The sequence below is a fragment of the Haliotis rubra genome, unplaced genomic scaffold, assembly GCF_003918875.1.
Source record: "Haliotis rubra isolate DU_JTF1 unplaced genomic scaffold, ASM391887v1 Scf686, whole genome shotgun sequence".
Classification (NCBI taxonomy): Eukaryota; Metazoa; Mollusca; class Gastropoda; order Lepetellida; family Haliotidae; genus Haliotis; species Haliotis rubra.
Genome location: NW_025767397.1, coordinates 286,672 through 308,146, shown reverse-complemented (window position 1 = coordinate 308,146; position 21,475 = coordinate 286,672). Strand labels below are relative to the sequence as shown.

At 42.5% G+C, this 21,475-nt stretch overlaps 1 protein-coding gene across 1 annotated transcript; it reads left to right on the top strand.

The window, feature by feature from the left end:
* The first annotated feature begins 72 nt into the window (after positions 1–72).
* Positions 73–20,155, top strand: LOC124258192. The gene is given in 3 exon segments (XM_046692249.1): positions 73–672; positions 18,699–18,977; positions 18,980–20,155. Coding segments are annotated over 3 exon segments (1,338 nt in total). The 5' UTR covers positions 73–362; the 3' UTR covers positions 19,729–20,155.
* The last annotated feature ends 1,320 nt before the right edge of the window (positions 20,156–21,475 follow it).

The following is a 21,475-nucleotide window of genomic DNA, read 5'->3' as shown; positions in this document are numbered from 1 at the left end:
AACAGAGACCCCCTAAATGGAGCCTCGCGTTACTCACACCTGCCCAGGTGAGTGCAAGGGAGGTAATCCTTCATGGACGGGTGGGTTCAGGGTGGTGAAATCAGTGACGAGACAGGAATGTGGCCCTCAAAACAAGGAAGACTCTTCTCTCTTTTGTGAAGCACAAGCAGTGACCTAGAGAGGCGTAACTAAACATTATCCGCTTAACCCTCGATCTATTACGTACTCGCAGCCATGTTTGAAGCAGGATGAAAATGACAGCGACAAGGAGACGAGATTTTCCTCATTCAACGGCCCGGGAGGATGGTGGTTACAGAACGGGGTCATGATCGGGTGGAAACGTTAAAGACTTGGTGTTGATTATGGGCCTGTCGCGCAAACTTGGAGGCTCCTCAAAACCCGAGCCCCTGAGTGATGTTGAGTATCAGTGGAGCAGCCAGAGCTATACCCTCAGGGAAATTGTGAACAAGTTCAAGATACCCAGGGTAGTCCAGTGTGCGTCTCAGTGTTCGGTACAGTTGTCCAAGTTTCAGTTCGATCTACAGCAACCATTACTTATCTACAGGAAGCGGTATATACGTAAAGCGTACGCCCGGAATCTCAAGTATGATGAGACATCTCAGGAGATGATGGCGTCAGGTCCCCCCGTCATCATCCCAGAGGACTACGATGGTAAGTGTGATGTTTACCTCTCCTTACTCACTCCTCACACTAGAAGAGGGAGATGATTCTTAGGCTTGTAGTTAAATACGTGGGACGTAGAGCATTGATTTCAACAGGGATACTCTACAACATATAGTCTCCCTGATTTCAACAACCACCTGTGTTACGTTTCCTAACCATCACCCTGTATTAAAACTTAAAGGGGAAACTTTGGGACAATAATACAGCTGTGAAGGGTGCCATTTGACAAATGTAGATTAGCACTATACAGGGGTGGAAATAACCCTTTGCCCGACGCCCGAGTCCAGTGTTTTTTTCTGTCGGGCAAGCAAATTTGTATATCACACTGTACCGGTGTCCAGTTGATATTCCAATGTTAATTATGTTGTTTATTTAAAAAATCAACAAGAAAACGGCCGGTATAGTGGAATAATTATCAGGGCAAGTGATTTTACATGTGCCACTGTACCGGAGTACACTAGCAATTTTAAAGTTATTTCCACTCCTGCTATATGTAGTTCTAAGATTAATGGCATGTTGAGCTTAGCGTTTGCTAAATAATACAATAATTATTATGGGATGAGTTACATTATTCGATTTTCAAATGGAACCATTAGACAATGTGTGACATGCAGAGTAGTTTAAATTCTACTATATAAATTCTTTTATAAGATAAACATTATTTTCTATTTATATTAATTTTTAAGTTGGTCTGTCAGAATTTGGTTTTGCATGAATTCGGGGAAAGGTGAGTTGGATGTAGGCACAAAGAGCTTTAATGCCTCAAAGACAACTCTTAATAGAACAGAACACGCGTTCATTGAAGCTTGTTGTTGTCGGGTTCTGTACAAATACCTCCGTACATGTAAATCAGTGGCAGCTGTCGCCCGCAGCAGGATAACACGAGACAGCCATTGTGTGTACAGAGCAGCACCGAGAGCCCAACAATAGGGGCAGACTGACAAGAGAAAGCCGCGTTTTGTTCCTATAGATGTTTAACAGTGGCGTAGATACAACACATGGGCGTCATACACATTGAGACAGGGCAGATTTAGAAGTCAACATGCTGTAGAGATACTCACCAAATGCTCGTATTGGGTGTTTTGACCGTTTTTGTATATTTTATTTGGGTGTTAAAGAAGATACGAATGCCTGTATCTACAATCAATTAAAATGACTTGCCTCTTATATTGTATCCTAAATATACAGTAACATGCTTAAGACGCGACGAACCCGATCGGTGGCCAGGCTGGTAACTCTGTCGATGTTATCGTGTCCCATTGCTTAGATCGATGCTCATAATGTTAATCACTGGATTGTCTGGTCCAGACACGATTATTTACAGAACGCCCTCATGTAACAAGAATATTGCAGCTACATGGCGGCTGTCTATAAATGATCGAGTCTGGACCAGGCAATCCAGTGATCAACAGCATGAGCATCTATCTACGCATTTGGGATACGATGACATGTGTCAACCAAGTCAGCGAGCCTGACAACCCGATCCCGTTAGTCGCCTCTTACGACAAGCATGGGTTACTGAAGATCAGTTCTAACCCGGATCTTCACGGATCGGGTAAATAGCAAAGTGAAACAAACACTAACAAGATTCATTTTGCTGATATACTTGAAATTATTTTTATAATGTGAAATTGGAGCACCTGTAGAATACAGAGTGGTGTATCTATCTATCTATCTATCTATTTATCTATCTATCTATCTGTCTGGCTGTCAAGAAATGATATTCTCTAGATTTTCTTTACAGTATATGGTAAATTTGGGTTTTTCTATGAAGTAGTCGTTAACTCAAAGAATCAGAATCGGGAACATTTCTGTATTTCCCCATCAGTGTAAGATTGCAAACCCAAATCTGTTCACCTGGTATTTCCTTTGTCGCCGTAAACGTGATATCAAACCTACTGAGGCGCAATGTTTGTAGGTCCGTGCACGAGGAAACCCAGTTCATTGACCTAGTGCATCGAAAGCGATGCCGTCAAGCGCAAGAAATCAGTCAAGTATGACTGAGTTGTTGAAAGAATACAGTCTATTAAAATCTAGTGACATCATTTTCTTTAAGGGAGGGACCTGAAATAGATTACATTTCATGTTTTAAATTGTCCATTTCTAACTACTGAATGTATTAACTTCAGCAATGGAATGGCGGCTCTGTCACGACCCAACGTATTAATACTTACTGTAATTACTGTGTCACACACCAACTTCCAGTCACAGTTACCCACACAAGAAGTGGCAGAGACAACATAGGAGTGGAAAACATCCATAAACCACTCTTTAGTTTCGGCTACCGGGTTTCAACGGTCAAAGTTTTTCATCAGACAAACTTCAACAACGTCACACAGCTTCAGTCTTTAAGGAATTAAGGCGAAATCGTTATCTCGAACATCTTTAACAGCATACATATCTTTGGAGCATATTGTGGAGGGTTCTGGTTGATACCATGGTATATCGGTATTCCGGTTAATATGGTTTTCATCATGAGTTGAGACCGTGGGTTAGCCTAGTGGTTGAAGCGTTGGCCCGTCACGCCGATCACCCGGGTTCGATTCCCCGCATGGGTACAATATGTGAAGCCCATTTCTGGTGTCTCCCGCTGTGATATTGCTGGAATATTTTAAAGCGATGAAAAGCCATACTCACTCACTCACTCACCTGCTGTCATATAGTTGGAATAGTGTCAAATGCGGCGTCAAACAAAAGTCACTCATTCACTCGGTTGTATTTATACGATGAAGATACAACTATATCTCGTTTCCATGTAGGTTTGATTCCCGTTCGGGTGATGCCATTCATTCTGTTCCAAAGAAATGATACCTCAAATCGAATCTGTCGAACACATTGTGTTTAGTAAAACGCCGCTATATTGCCTGGAAACTTTCAAACATAGCTTTAAACTCACAGTTTGTCAAACAGTCGCTCTGCTATTCTCAGTTATTCAGAATGTTTTCTCACTGTTATAAATATCTTATAGTATGACCAGAAATTATTGAGAATTTTTAGGAATATGTTTAATTGGATTTCTAGTATAAACAACCTTGACCAGCTATCAAGTGCGTGGTTTCATTCAAGAGAGACAACTCCGTTAATCCTTTTTCATTAGTTTGTGAAGAGTTATCCCCCTTTGTTTACTTGCTAGCAGACGACATTTTCAGTGATCCTCAGTATGGATGATTTAGAGAAGAGGAAGTTGATTATAGAGTATTATAACAAGGACATTAGATCAGCTAAAGTGATTTCAAGTAGAACAGGAATCCCTTTGTCCAGTGACCAGTGAGCGGTACACAGATATTCTCGAGGGACATTTACTTCCATCTGCTCACGTGTTCTATGGAAATGTTTGGATTTTCCAGCAGGACAACGACCCAAAACATCGTTCAAAGCATTCACAGGCCTGGTTTCGGACACAAAATATGACATTATTAGATTGGCCAAGCTATAGCCATGACCTAAATCCAATAGAAAATGTTTTGGGACTCATGAAGGAAAGTATCAATAAAAAAAATCTAACAAATGTTGTTGAAGTGAAAGAAGAGGTGGTCCGATATTGGGACAGCATGGACAACGACTTTCTAACGTCTTTGATCAGTAGTGTGCCCCGCCGCATTGAAGCCAGCATTGCTGCCCATGGTTACTTGACAAAATACTAACTGTTCACCTGTCTTTGAATCTGGAGTTATGTTCTGCTAATATTGACATTTAATACGTAAGTAATGAGTGAAATTCTTTTAAAAATTACAATAAGTTCGCATAATCTGGTGTACACTGACATCCTAATATCTCGTGACTCCACACAGAGCCTCTCGCAGTATTTTTGATTGGATGGCTATTTATAGTGCACTGTTATTCGAATCGACTCGCAACAGGCTAAAATATTAAATGGGTTCACATGATTTGTTTTAAGCAAATGGAAGAACCGAAACGTTTATTGAAAAGTGAAATCTTGTATGTTTAGTGGAGGATTCTATGATATGCCCTGTGTGCTATCGTTATGTACCGACCCTGCACTGCATGACAGGCGAGCAACATGATACGGTTTGATTTCCCCGCATGTAGATTGGGTGGCTGATTTGTTTGTGTATTATGTGTTAATGGCTGGATCGGAACGAGCTCTGTTTCTGCCGTGACTTCTAGAGCGTCATTATCGTCTCATATTTCTCCTTAAGGCTTGCCTTAATGTCGACTTCTACATGTCTCGTGGACCGGAATTCTCCGTCGCGCATTCCATGGAATTTGTTACTGTGCCACCCACGATAAAAGAAACATTCATATTGTTGTGTATTTAGAAACCTATGTGTCCACAAGAATTCTGACACTTGACAGCAGCATTGGTGAAACTCTCTCCGCGATGAAAGTTAAGGAATGCACTGCGCCGCGCCCTATGAATAGAGTATACACTGTAACCGATCTCTTGTTGAGCATTGTCTGAATGAAAACAACTGCATTGGCCATTCGGTACTTTGGGGCAGTTAGGTAGGCTAGTAATTAAAACCCAGGTTCGAATCTCCACAGAAGTATGTGAAACTCATTCCTGTGTTTCCAGCCGTGACAGCTTGACTATTGCCATAGTGGCGTAAACCAATACTCACTCCCATACAGGTGATATTTATGATAGAAGAGAATACAGAAGATTCCTTTGAACTTTTGAAAAACTGCCGGAATGATACAATAAATAATAACTCACATTTTTACGGAGCGGGTGAGTGATATAGGTTCAACAAAGAGTTGGTAGGGAGGGGTTTCATAAGCCGAATGCTAGTGAGTTTACCAGACTTTCACCAAAGGATCAACACCTTTAACTGCTATTCTTACCATTATTTCCATACTAACCGAGTTTAGCCAAACGTTGCGCTGTGGTCACTTCATGGAATACAACCCTGTGACTAGCTAGTTTCGGCATGCGATCATAGGGCTTAATTATGTGCATGTCAGTGATGGAAATATGTTATTCGAGCGCTATGATCGCTTTGTCGCAGGACCACACTGTACAATCGATCTCAGCACTAAAACGACCATATATTAATACTGATTTGCGTTAGTCTTAGTGCTGAAATTGCTTGGTGGTACAGGTCGAGACAACACTGTCAAATTCCATCCACCTGTATCCAAGATCTCATTTTATTTGTCATTCAATTTATAATTAGTTTGTGGAGTTTATATTAACATGGTATACATTGTACAGATAAGCTCATTCGACTCGGCAAGAAGCTTTCTTCGGAAGACAGTATGGCTGCACATTCTCCGAATAGAGGAATTACAAATGGGTATCAGAAGACACGTATACATACGCATGGCTAGTTTTACAGTGAAATCACAAAATAGATAAGCTGGATCTGAATCTCATAAAATGCGCCATGGTGACTCGACATAAACTTATAATGGGGCGCATCCACGGAAGAATGGTCACGGTCTTTAAAAGCACATCGAGGCGAATTCCTCGCCAAGGTCGTAAACTTGGATGTATTTCAACAATAAGTTCCCTGCCCGAGGGTGAACCTATCAACAGTAAGCCTCCCCACCAGACGGTGAGCGGAACCCTTGGGTCATGGCGGTCAACAATACAAGTGAATTCTCTCGTGGGTTAAACTGTCCCGGTTAAACCAGCCATTGACTTATAAGGCTGTAAATATCAAATTGTGTCACGCCCAGTGAACAATATGTCCTTGTGTGTACCAACGACTTCGGCAGCAATGAGTTGTGTATCTTGATATACAGCTGCTTAGGTGATTAAATATGTAGAGACATGGCGGATACTTGATTTTGGTTTATTGGTCAGTTCAGATCTCTTTGATGAGCTAAAGTAGGCTCACCCTACAGTGTTGACTTCACGCCAGACCCACACTTACCTTCCCGGTACAAAGTGTCTGATCTATTTCTGGCGTCCTCCCACTGGTAGAAAGCACGAATCGCACTGATTACGTCTTCCAGAAATATACCCTCACCCACTCGTCCCGACCACTATATGATGATATTTTATATTCATATATTACGTATTTAATTGTAATTGACATGATTGTCGGCAGCGAGGATGACTACGTAGCCTAAGGTGTGGTAGTTCGTTGTGCTGGGTTGCGTCAGGGTACCAGAACCCTTTGTGGTGTCGAATCCAAGGTTTGTCAGCGTCATTTGCAGCACGTGTAGTACGTGCATAACGTCCTCCTTTATGTCCCACAGCGTGGTGACATAGGCGGATCCAGGGTGGGGTGGGGGTGCACCCTCCCCTTTGTCCTGAAAGTTTATTAAATTACCATTGAAACTCTCGTGAAAATGAAGTGTGCAAACCCCCACCCCACCCACCCACCCTTTCTCAAAACGCTGTATCCGCCCCTGGGTGACATGCTGTATACACACTTAACTGAAATAGTGTTACAGTTACAGTTACAGCGTGTTACCTATTTGTTTGCTGTTTAACGCCGCCCTCAGCAATATTCCAGCTTCATGGCGTCGGTCTGTATATCCAGACAATCCAGTGATCAACATCATGGGCATCGATCTACGCAGCTGGGAACCGATGGCATGTGTCAACCAAGGTAGCGAGTCTGACCACCTGATCCGGTTAGTTGCCTCTCACGGCACTCATGGGTTGCTGCAGACCAATTCTAACCCGGATCTTCACGGGAACGTGTTACCGAACCCACTCAAGTGATTGTCGGTACAAGCAACTGACAAGTGTATTCTAACGGTCTCCTCAGCGATGCATGGAGCGAAATATGTTAACGTTTATGTACATTCAGAACTGAATAGTCAAGATTTGGGTTTCCACGTGGTTGGCCGTTTCGCCGTTCAATACCAAATTCCGATGTGAATGGTCAGAGTGTCCAGTAGGGTAACATATTCATGAATCATTATCGGCAGTTCATGTAAGTCAGAAAGCAATCGTTCACGTTTCACTGACAATGTCACGACACACCGTCTCAGGCACGCCAAGAATGTACATCGATATTGACAGAGAGCTGTAAGAACATCAATGTATCGTTGAGTTGCGTGCCTGGTGCTTGATGGTTTAGGATGTGTGTCAGTCTCCCCCACCCACCCTCGAGACGCTGTCAGTGTACACGAGGGTCCCTACACTTGGCCTACATACAGACAATGATTATTCAACGATGGGATACAAATTCAATAAGCGAGCCCACCATCACTTGTGAAGCAACAATATCGCCACTGATGGTAACAGACCCACGTGATCCGGGTGTGCACCCTATGTCGCTATACCCACACATGACCGCGGTATAACGAGGAATAAGGATAGTCTTGAATGGTTCAGAAATTGTTAAAGATACAACTGCTTACATATCGCCGTCCTGACCTGACTCGGTGCTTGATTATTGGTGTAAAATGAATATCGTTAAGTCGAAGTCATGGGAGACGGTCGAATAAATGCCGTGCTGTCCGTAATTCGAATATTGATATTGGACAGCTGAGTTTAGCTCGAATTTCTCATTATCCTGTACACGATAGTGGACATAATTGAGCTTGACTACACGAAGTTTCACTGCGTTGGGGTTCATTTGCACTGACGTGTCTGGATTAATCATTATTGGATGCTAGAATCTATTCTATAATGGCGAGTGTGTAACTGTGTTGGGTTTACGGCGCTTCTGAGGGGGTCTACCCACTAGCTCCCTCTGGGCGTACCGCTTAATTTGTATGTCTTGGCAAGAATTCGTGAGTCTAATATTATTAGTGTAGAGAGCTGATACACGTGAGCTAGACAGGGGTTTTCATGTAGAATTTACGTTCTCATAAGCTTAGATAGGAAAACATTTTAACACTGAAATATCGTCATACATGTACAGATTACCATTTCATGGCATCTGTCGACCGGTACTCTGGTATCCGGAGTACCAAAAGGGTTAAACACACTGTTATATACGACAGCATGTCAGGTCATTTTATGAGTGAGTGAGTTGGATTTTACGCTTCGACCACTGGCCTACCCCACCGCCACTCAACTTGTATGATGAAAGCCAGAAGTGGTGTTGGTCGTGGATGTTTAGCCCAGTTGGTGAAGCCACGAGTACGGATGTGGTTTTGAAAAACAAACAACTAAATTTAAGGAGGACATGGAACTCATGTTAAGCCTGACCGGTACAGCAGGGGTGGAAATAACCCATTGACCGACGCCCGAGTCCAGTGGTTTTTTCTGTCGGGCAAGCAAATTTGTATATCACACTGTACCAGTGTCCAGTTGACTTCTCAATATTAATTATGTTGTTTATTTAAAAAAATCAACAAGAAAACGGCCGGTATAGTGGAAAAATTATCAGGGCAAGTGATTTTACATGTGCCACTGTACCGGAGTACACTAGCAATTTTAAAGTTATTTCCACCCCTGTACAGCTAACCGAAGCAACGCATAACAAGCAAGCTCGCTCCGAGACAAACAACACTCAGTCACACACCTTGCCTGTATAATTCATTTGTGATCTGAAGACATTTTTCTCAGTGAAATGTTGTATGTAATTTTTAAACCGTATCCAGGCTTCACGTCAAAAAATGACGTTATGTCACATTAAAAACACGTACATAATTCTTTCTGTAGAAACAACAATTTTGTAATTTCCCACATCATGACCCGACCATGTTCGACTTTCCCAATCAATATTCCCAAATCCATATCAGGGAAGATCTATTACTTCAAGAAGGACGATCAGAATTGAAACGTGTATTCAACTTCCCACTTACCCCACTAGCCTGTTTACACAACTCTTTACGTCGGTGACCAAAGCCATCGATCAAACTCAAATAAATTCTTTCATTCAACGAAAGCCCGGACTTACATTTAGATTCAATGCCCTTTGACATGGAAGGGAACTCCGAATTAGCTTTAAGAGGTTTGAGTTCATCCCAGCAATTTGTAACACTCAAATTGCTCTAAAGCCGTACAGCAATCAAGGCGTCCCTTCATTGAAGGCTGGCCATGTAATGATAGATAGCGAATGAAAAGGCGCCTCCGAGGCCGATCCCGTAATTTGGTTCTTTTGAAAACTCTCTCAAGAGAATGTTTCTTTGGACATAGTTATTTGACATAGACCGTTGTATACTTTATTCTTGTATTGGACAAAATTGTGTTTTTATTTAATTTCTCGTAGATGTGTTTTTCACGGATGTAGGGTTCATATGTACGGATGCATCTTAGTACAATTACACTCAGTAGAACCCTATCTTCTGCGAACAGTCGATTACTCTTGGAGAGGCCTTGAATAGAAGATGGGGTGACCGCTAATATGAAATTTTCCACGAGACGAATGACTTTCTTAAAGTAGCTCCCGATGTAGATTGCGTCGTATTGTGTAAGAAATTCTTTGGATGTTTTGGACTGAAGTTAGATGTTGTGGTGTTCGTTGGGTTGCGTGGCAGATTTTGGATTGAGTTGGGACGGGTGTGCTGGTGTTTTTCGATTGGCTGGATATTTCGGGTTGCGTTCAGCGGTGACGTCGGTAATAGATAATAAATTATAGTGATGTTGAGAAAGTGTAATTCCAGATTTATAGACCTTCTAATTGTGTAGATTACTAACCACCAGTCGATTCAATGCGAAATTTGGAAGACTAGGAAGCCACTGCGTCATCAGTATCTCAGATATTCACTTTTCAAACAGCTGTACATATCTAACGAGTCATCTGACGTGGCATGATCACGACCTATGTTATAAGACATAGACGTGTTAGACAGGAACGACATATATTTCAACACCTGTCATCGTGGGTTCGAATCCCGGTTCGTCGTGATTTAGTTACGTCTTAAGGTTTGTCAGCGCCAGAGTCCGTGGGATTCACAAAGGTGATGATGGTCTAATGCCTGCATTACTCCTTACGTAAAACCCACTGTTCAAACTGGCGTTCTGGGCCTAAATTTTCGAAGCTCTCTTAGCGCTAAGATAGTCGTAAGTGCCATACATTAACATTACCTTACGACTATCTTAGCGCTAAGAGAGCTTCGAAAATCCAGGCCCTGCACAGCTATCTTGGCGCTACGACTATCGTATAACAATTTATAGTACGGCCTATACGACAGCATTAGAACACAGATTGCTTTGTGAGGCGGTTCTGAGTTCTGTTAAAGGGACTGTTGTGTTTTGTCCACGGTGCTGGTGTTTAGCATAAAGCTTTGTGTGCTGTTCATGGGGCGTTAAGTCTGCTTTGTATGTTGGGCGTATGTTTGACATTGCGATTTTGCGTAAAACTTTCCCACAGCCTTTGGTGACTGTGCTTGTACGAAATGGTTAACGTGCTATGCAATAGTTTTACTGTTAGATATAGGTATATACGGAGCACTGCACGTGGTGAGGTTAACATATTTACGGAGCACTGCACGTGGTGAGGTTAACATATATATGGAGCACTGCACGTGGTGAGGTTAACATATACAGTTAAAATTTCAAAGGGACTCGCCATTGTGTTTACTTATCAGATTTTACTGCAAACTGATAAAACCTGTGAGGTATATGTTGCATATGTAACAATGGACCACTTATACAAGCTGGCTCCAGTTGTCAGAGTATTGCCAACTGCATGACGGTTAACATATGTTTGTTTGACGGAGACTGACATGACACTGTCGGATTATGTGTGCTCGCTAGGTTAATCATCTCTTTTGTTAAGTATTTACTTCCATGGACCGTGAACACGTTTAGTTAAGCGGTATATTTACTCATTTTAGTTAACTTTGTTTAATGCAGTATCATTTTTACTTATTCTGATAACGGCGTTAGGATCTACACCGAAACGTCGCAACTACTACTGCAACAAAGAAGTTGTCATTTGTCCGTTAGGATCTATAAACGTCGCAGCTACTACTGTGTCTGTCCATAAAAAGTGTCATCATCCAACTTCTAGATGCCACTTAAGGAAGGAGGCCTATTTGTTTAATTGGCATTCTAGACGTTGGTGAGACTTTAATGAAGCATATCACTTCAAACGTCGATCTATGCAATAAACAAGAAAATGTTATCCATATAGGCTTATGTTCATTACTGAAAGGAGCTCAGCGTGTGGTGGGGCTATATTTGTTTCTTCACTTTCCATTATGAAATCCCTGACATGCTTTCCTGTCGTGTACAACCTAACTAACATGACAGAATGTGTCAGACATTTGTCATGGAAGTCTTCCTACGCTTTCCTCAGTCTCTGTGCATCCTCCCACACCACTTTCTCAAACTGCCAGGAAGACGTATGACCAGCTGTATCTCTTCACATCATATAAAAACACTATGTATGACTTTAAAAAACACTGTTTGCCCAGGGGCTTCAAAAGAAAGATGATTTACAGACTCCGGAAAAACTCGGCTGTTTATTAACGAGATGGCGAGGTATTTTGGACACCAAATCAATAACACGGACATGTTTGTTAGGTTGAAACCAGAAGCTAGATGACGGGTTGATGGGAGAATATATCCATTTGTTGCCTGGATGAGGCTCTCGGCGCGCATCCCACACATACACCGACAGCACTTACGCTGTTAAGAGGAGCTGAGTCACAGTGCTGCCCGAATACACGGTTTAGTCCATCTCATGAACGATACAGATTCATGACTGTGGCTTTTCTTAAACACTGTCATTTAAACAATTTTGTAAGTTCAATCAGTTCAGATCACACTGTTGTCATCGTCGTCGTGGTAGTCGTAAGCGGTATCGCTACCTTAGATGCCATTGTTGTTGTAAGCGTTATCTCTGCCTCTGAGGACATTGTCGTTGGAAGCGTTCCCGCTACCTTAGATACCATTGTCGTTGGAAGCGTTATCTCTGCCTCTGAGGACATTGTCGTTGGAAGCGTTCCCGCTACCTTAGATGCCATTGTCGTTGGAAGCGTTATCTCTGCCTCTGAGGACATTGTCGTTGGAAGCGTTCCCGCTACCTTAGATGCCATTGTCGTTGGAAGCGTTTCCGCTACCTTAAGATGCTATTGTCGTTGGAAGCGTTCCCGCTACCTTAGATGCCATTGTCGTTGTAAGCGTTATCTCTGCCTCTGAGGACATTGTCGTTGGAAGCGTTCCCGCTACCTTAGATGCCATTGTCGTTGGAAGCGTTATCTCTGCCTCTGAGGACATTGTCGTTGGAAGCGTTCCCGCTACCTTAGATGCCATTGTTGTTGGAAGCGTTATCTCTGCCTCTGAGGGACATTGTCGTTGGAAGCGTTCCCGCTACCTTAGATGCCATTGTCGTTGTAAGCGTTTCCGCTACCTCTTAGATGCCATTGTCGTTGGAAGCGTTCCCGCTACCTTAGATGCCATTGTTGTTGTAAGCGTTATCTCTGCCTCTGAGGACATTGTCGTTGGAAGCGTTCCCGCTACCTTAGATGCCATTGTTGTTGTAAGCGTTATCTCTGCCTCTGAGGACATTGTCGTTGGAAGCGTTCCCGCTACCTTAGATGCCATTGTTGTTGTAAGCGTTATAGCTACCTCTGAGGACATTGTCTTCGTCTACATATGTGCATCCTTTGTCGTGTGTACTCAGAGATGGTTTAGTATGCACGTGTGCATTGTTTTATCATGTGTCCCTACAGATGGAGTATGCATTGCATCCTTTATCACGTGTCCTCATGCAGATGGTATAATATGCACGTGTATAGCCTCTGATCACATGTCCTCATCTACAGACGGTATAGTATGCATCCTTTATCACATGTCCTCATACAGACGGTATAGTATGCACGTGTGCATTGTTTATCACGTGTCCTCATACAGATGGTACAGTACGCGCGTGTGCATCCTTTGTCACGTGTCCTCATACAGATGGTATAGTATGCACGTGTATAGCCTTTATCACATGTCCTCATACAGATGGTACAGTATGCACGCGTGTATCTTTCGTCACATATCCCCCTTTGAAACTCCCATAGACCATACGTTAAACATGCGGGCGGGGATTACACTTACGGAAATGTTTACACTCGTGCATTCAAGACCACCTGATTTCGCAAAATATCAGCCTTCTAATCTATAAATATTTCGGCACTCCCTGTCACTTCCAGTCTGTCAATTGTTTCCATGTGTAAGTGAGTGAGTGAGTTAGTTTAGTTTTACGCCGCACTATATGGCGGCGGTCTGTAAATAATCGAGTCTGGACCAGACAATCCAGTTATCAACAACATGAGCATCGATCTGCGCAATTGGGAACCGATGACATGTGTCAACCAAGTCAGCGAGCCTGACCACCCGATCCCGTTAGTCGCCTTTTACGACAAGCATAGTCGCCTTTTATGACAAGAATGGGTTGCTGAAGACCTATTCTACCCCGGATCTTCACGGGTCTCCATGTGTAAGAGATATGCATAAGAAATACTTGGATCAGAAATCCTACAGCGAAAGGACGTACTCGGAAACATGCTGTGCTCATCCACATGATAAAATACATACCCATTCACCCTTTTCTTCGTCATGTTATAAGGTAAAAATTATTTCAAAGTTGGCTCAGGTTATTATAATAGTACACACCATTTGTTGCAAACCCTTGACGAATCTAAAATAAATACTAAAGTGTTGAATATATATTCTAATCTCGCCCATCTATCCGCCACATGGGACAGAATATATTTTTCAGTCAGCCCGTCAAATACGCATTGAAAGAAGTCGGGCAGTTTTTAGCCCACCACTCGTGATTGTTCATAACACATATCCAGCGTGTTCAGTGTACGAGTTAGCTTTGTGCAACCTCAGGGCAATTTTCCCGAAGAACTTTCTGGAACAGATTATTTGATTTTAAGTCATTCCAATTACCCACCAAAAGTGTCGTAGCACCGTTTAAATTACGTCCCTCGTCCTGTAGTACCCTGACCTAGACAGTCACAGAGGGAGCTTTGTGGCCCGGGACAACGGCTGGGTCGACTTGACCTCGCATGACTTATATTAACGACTTCCGCTCCACACAGACACGTGGGCGGAACGTCCATTAGGCAAGGTTTTAGCTGAGGCCGGATCGATCATCCCAGTCACTCCGAGGACGCGAAATACATATTCCAATGGAACTTTGCATGATGAAAGTAGATATTTATGAGATATGGAGTCATTTCCTGAAACAATTTTGCATGGAGGATGGTCTATAAACGTTAAAGTTGCATGAGGAGCAAAACACTAAGACTGGGTTTACGGGAGTAAGAGATCACCTTGTGTCCATTTTAGTGTGTATTTCCTTCATCATCTGGGCTAAAGTTGTACTACATCATATATTGATCGAAATGTTTGGCAATTGCACTATCTAATGGTTTTTAGCGATTGAATGTGATATTAACGCCATCCGCGTTGCCATTTTGCTTTCTCCCCAGAGTCCCATGCCTATCGTACGATCCGACGTGTAACGATATGACGATGAAGTGTGTTCATGATATCAGTCACTAGTTTGTCTGTCTCTGTGTATGTTGTAACGGAGTAATACATTAACTCGATCGTTACACAAATGATACTGGTACGGTTTAAATGCCACCTTCAGAGCTTTCAAGTTTTGTCTCCAGTCTAGTGAGTGAGTGAGTGAGTTGGCTTTTACGCCGCTTTTAGCAATATTCCAGCAATATCACGGCGGGAACACCAGAAATGGGCTTGAAACATTGTACCCTTGTGGGGAATCGAACCCGGGTCTTCGCCGTGACGAGCGAACGCGTTAACCACTCGGCTACCCCACGCGTCCTATCTCCAGTCTAACCGAATCAAGCAGGGATACGACAACTGGGGATGCTTGTGGTTTTGCTTTTTGCGCACGTGTGTGTGCATTTGTCTCATGAGCTGTAGCATAATGAGACGTCACTAATGTATTATACTATGGTCGTATGGCGTATTAAGGATCACATCATGTTTTGCATTCAGTATACAGAAAGGTCTAAATTTAATGACGTTTCGGAGAATGATTAATTCCTAATTGGTAACCAATACCATCAGATAACGAAGAATGGCGATTGTTGTACTAAATAGCAAAATGTACAGTTAGAGTACAGGTCAAAGGCTCAGGTGCATTCTGTCGCATAAAGTGTAAATTAGGATTTATAGAAAATACTATACAATTAGTGTTTAACTACTTGTATAGGATTCCGATCTATGAAAGTTTCCAAATGTTTGTCAGATTAACAATTGCTTCGACCACACCCCCGTTTTGTGCGGATATATCGTCAGCCATTTGTGTCAAGATCGTTTAGTTGAGAGTCAAAATCGGGTTTCAATCGACTTGCAGAAATAACAATAAAGAATTGGTAGGTGTCATGAGTGGTGCTCGATCGGCCAATCATCCATGATTATGTTTCCATTAAGTTTTAATTGATTGCATGCGATGGTAGCGTAGCGATCGGCAAAGCAGTCGGGTGGGGTGCACCGAAGTGTCCGGCCTTGTCATGATGTATTATACTGTGAAGCATTTCGAGTCGGGGGTCATCTCAAATTTTTGTATATATTTTATAAAATCTTTAATCCCCGCAAAGACACGAGGGCCTGTAGTCTCACATGGGCACAATGGAACTATTCCTGTGTATGTTATGCAGAACCCGATGAAATAACCACACGCCCCACAACCCAGATCACTGTTACCTTGAAATGAATGCGAAACCACGCTTCAGAAAAGAACAATTCCATTAGCAAGTAATGTCGTCCTCTTCAGCCCGACCTCCCGGCGACGTGGTGGATGTAGATTGATGTTGTAGATAAGTCGGCAATATACACTAGGTCTGTGATTTCAGACACAGACCCAATAAGCTGCTGGAATATATTTCCCCGCCACATTGTACATGGGAATTACGACCAATCAGCCGGCAGAATATAGATCACTGCCGCCAGATGTCTGGGAGGTTTTACCAAGTGTGTGATACTGAATTCATTCGGGTTCAGCCGGCTAAGTCCGTTACCTACATAATACGGTGGAACAGTGAGAGTGCATGACTTCACTTTAAAGCGAATGCCCATCCTTCAAGCTACAAGTCCAGTGACGCCTGCTTTAAGAAAAAACATTTTGTCGTGAAAAGAATTACGGAAGTCCTGTCGATATCTATCAGCAGTTACATGAGGTCACGACTGCCTTCAAGTACGTTCCACACAATGCTGGCCGAGATACCTATGGCGTTGATGTTAGATTAGTGACTTTGAATTTTGGCTTGATCTGTACAGGTTTTATCCAGTCTGTGGTACTTTTCAGGCTAGGATACCCTAGTCGATAGATCGATACCTACATTGCCTCATTCGCCGGATTGAAAGCCATGATCAAAGGTTCAACAGCTTGCCTCAGACATAGTAATGTGTCCTTTCGCCTACATCAACTCGGGCAACCCTGCCATAAAGCTGTTACGTGTAATACCACTGAGAACTGTTTAAGTCATCGGGACAAAAAACAAAACAAAACAAAACAATTCGTCATATACACTAAACGCCAAAAGAAACGTTACCCTCCTTCCTTAATGACGGAGGTACCTATCTTCAGCTGGCGTTGTGATGCGTGGACGTCGACTTCTTGGTCTGTCTACGGGGACCCCAGTCTGTCTGAAGCCCTGAATAAGTCTTATAACCGTGATACGGTGGCATCCGAGGGCGTTGGCAACAGCATTGTACGTCGACCCCATCTGCACCATCCCAATGACTCTTTCTCTCTCTTCAGCTGTTAATCGTGGCATATTTCTCGTACTTGTGTATCATATCATGTATTCTAGGCTCTCTTCATACCCTATAGAATCATTCTACATGTGAAATGGATGCAAATACTGCTTGAATATTGCTGCGTTTTGGCGATTGATATTGCTATGTGGAAACAGAAAATGGAAAAATGTTACTTTGCAAGCAAAAATGTTAACAAAGACAATTTTAGATGTTCCTAAACATTTTTTCACAATATCAAAGACACGTTTTACTTGTTTTCACTAATGCAAATCAGCAGAAAATGTTTTAAAAGACTGAAATCATAGGAATGATTATTTTACAATTTTACACACTCTACAACAGTTGTTTCTTGTTTTAATAGTTGAAAAATGGTGACTTTCAATGGTTTATCATTATCCCAAAACAGAAATTTATTTCAACCTTTCTTTTGGACATGAAAATCACTGTTATTGGTTTATTTCGGCATGGACGAATATAGGACAATTTAACTCTTCTGAAAAAGATGCATTTCACCTAAATATGAATGCATTTGAGAATTTTGTTTCGTGATTTGCATAAAGCTGTGTTGTTAAGCTTTCTTGTAAACTAAAACCTTCTAACATATCTTTGATAGTTTTTCGGTAATTCATAAAGGTAGGAAGGTAACGTTTCTAGTCTAGTGTATGTCAGTTCGCTCTAAGCCTGTTTGTTATCAACGTTGTTAACTGTACGGGGAAGGAATATGCATGTTGTTGCTTGCACGACGCTCGACAGATAAGGCAAGGACTAAGCGGTCAGTATTTTGTCCAGCACGATAAAACCACCGTAAATCTTGGCTATGACTAGCAGCCACCTCCTCCCTCCCACCAAACACACGTATGAATCATATGATATATACTGGCAAACAAGGATAAGTTGGACCGGCGCAGAGAACGAGTTTACGAGGAGTAGGCGGTGCACGGCAATGAGCAAACCCATTTGGTTTGTGAAAGGTAGAGCCGATTAAGCTAGTGCACGTGCATTACATGACGATGAAACTGATTCCGCGCGTAGCTGCACACGCCTTGTTCATAGACTCTCATGTGGTCGGTGTAGCAAGCGGTAATATTCGGATATATAGATATATATTTCGAGAGAATTAAACATGTCAAAGTTAGGTAAGCACGGTCAGGTAATACATCCTCAGACCCGAGAAGTGGCATACAATGTTATTACGTACATGGAGAAAGAATGTACATCTACGAAACGGCACTGTTAAAAGCTAGCGCTTCACCCATCGCACTACACTTGATCGCGGACAACCTGGGGCCCCTTCGCTAACAATGGCAAGCGCCAGTGGGCGGCACTCATACATGCTAATACGGTCAATTGTCAGGTCGGTGCTCAACTAATCCTTGTTTGCCAGAAAGTGCAACATATCTAAATCCTAATACACTTCACCTTACAACACACCTCATCAACTCTCTTTTTCTTACAGGTTGGTTCACTGTGGTCAACTCGGAGTCCGACACCCTGCCTCGACATACTAGGATAGAAACAGTCGCAGGATGTCCCTCTGAACGCTTCCTGGTGGGCACGCAGCTCCCGGTACTTATCCATACACCGGGCTATGACGGCGAGGCCCAGTACGTGGTGAGTGACGTCATGCCAGGAGGGGTACTGCGCAAGACCGGTACTTGTGAGAGCGATGAGGCCATGGCGGATGTCATGGACATGTTGAAGAAAGGAAAACCGTGTTTACGGTGCACGGATGAGAAAACGATGAATTGATAATACCTTTCAATCACAGAGCAAAGATGTTTGAAGTGTCTGACGAAACGTCACCTACTTCAAGCGGATTGGTCAGCATCAGACACGTGATTGAGACTGGGGAGGCCTTATTTCCGACAGTTTTACGTCACATGTTCGGAGAACTGCCAGCGGTTTCTTATTGTTTCACGGGAGACTTGAGACTGGAGAGGGTGTTTTACGAGGACAGCGTCCTTGCGTCCACGCTTGACAAAGAAGCGCCATTCCCACTTGAAATTAAAACAGATTCCAAGGTGAGGTTTACAATTGCATTAAATGAAGCAGACATCAAACGGACAAGTGATTACAACGATGCCTTTTGTGCATGTGAGGAGCTTGGAGATAAATATCTCTCGGGAATGAAAGTGTCCTTCACTTTGCAACCGGAAATGGTACCACTGGATCCACTTGATTGGTCAATGTCAGAAGCCGGAAGTGACGCAGAGGATGTTGAGGATGTAGACGCAAAGTCTGAATTTGAGATAGACTGGGATCCCGACAGGACAAACAGTGTGGTTAATTTGGCGGAAAAGACAGAGGGAGTGCTGCGCCCGCATCCGAAACCTGACGTTGTTCTGGCGGACAGAAATGAACAGCCAACGGAACTGCAACACTCACAGACAAATGAGACGCGTTCCCGTAAAACCGACTTGTATATAATTGATAGTGGATTCAAAAACACTGTTTCCTTGGAGAACATGCGAGAAGAGATCGTGTGATTGTACAGTTTAGGTTTTACCCAACGTGTATGAGTGCAATAACTTCCGAGCGTGTATTACCCACATGCCAAATGAACAGCAAGGAATCAAATAGACCACGCATTACTTCTCCCCCGTAAATTGAACTTCAGAATACTTACACCTGGGAAAAATGTTATGCTCACCTGATTTCATGTATTCGTAACGTTCGTGCATATTTTTTAATTATTTACATGTGACATAGATCTAACTTCGATTCCACTAATACCTGGTGAAATGTCTCAGTCTTAAGATGGTCACAAGGGCTTACTAAAGCAAGGAAGTCAAGTGCGTGTGGCCATGGAACACTCACAAAGTCATTACCACTTAGCCACTTGTGATTTTCTATTTGTACATAAATGTGTATCATTTAGAAACAAATGTATTTCGTCACTAAATTGATATATGATTTAATTTCGAAAATAATAAGCGGTGCTTTTCAGTTATATATATATAGTGATATTTATCTTAAGAGAAATGTGTGAAAATTATATCTAATCTTCTACTGGGAACTATACACAAAGAACTTAAGTACCCCCTGTAATTTTGGCAATCATAGGTTTTCAACACGTACATGAAACATCTCGTGGTGACCACGATGGAAAAACATAACGTTTTCTGACCCGTATGATCCTTTGACTCATAAAACCGACAAAATGATTGGAATCCATGTTGAATTTATGATGATAATTGCTCATTTTTAAAAAGAAACAAACACTGATTTTCATACAAAACCATGTCTGTACAAGTATGGCCCTGGAATGTTTAATGTTGAATTTATTGGTGAATTCAAAATGCCATTTTGCCAGCACTCTCCTCCTCATACCCCCTGTCAGCCTTCTGATCCTCAGAAGGGCCAGTCTACGTCATTCCTCGTGTAAAGCAGCCTGCAATTGGACCAGGTTCTGTACAGGAAAGTCCCTTTGTTGCACACGACTACCAATCATGTCCCAGATATACTCAAAGGGTCATTCAATCGTGAGATATGTCAGAGGGTGCTTAACTAAGTTCTTTGTGTATAGTATCTGAAGATTTATATTGTGTTATCTGTTACATTTTCTGTTGAAATACCATGTCCGTTTCCCGATAATGCGCTCGTTGTACTATACTGGGGGGTTACTTACAAAGGCGCGATGTTGGTAATTTGCACTCGTTAAAGTGTGTGAGAAACACTCGAGTTAACGTTACGAATTCAAACACTGAATGCGAAATGGTGCGGTAGGTCACCCAATAGGCGTTCGCCCCGACGGCAACGTTTGGTACGATGTCAGAACCGTTTCATCGCAGGTTCGAATCCCAGTTTCATCCTGATTATGATTCCTCTATTGTCAGCGCCATATCCTGTGGTGAAGGATATCACCATCCGCCCAAACTGAGCTGACACGCCTTGAATCACTGAAATACTAATGTTAAGAGCGGGACTAAGGCCAAATAAAAAAGAATGTTGTGGTTCCGATTACACCTCTTTTACATTTAGGGTAGGTAAGTAGGATTTTATGTTATTTTTTTACATTTTGTAGAAGTAAAGTACAGACTAATAACACATTTATCAGTGTGTTGCTCGGAAAAATAATGGTGTCTGAAAGCTTATTTTATTCATACTGCATAACAAATAGGGTCGACACCAGAATTCAAGGGTCGGTCGGGTAATTGGAACCACAACAATATTTTGAGGCCTAAACGCAACTCCCTCACTCACAGTATGTCACAATGTGTTCCTTAATGTAGT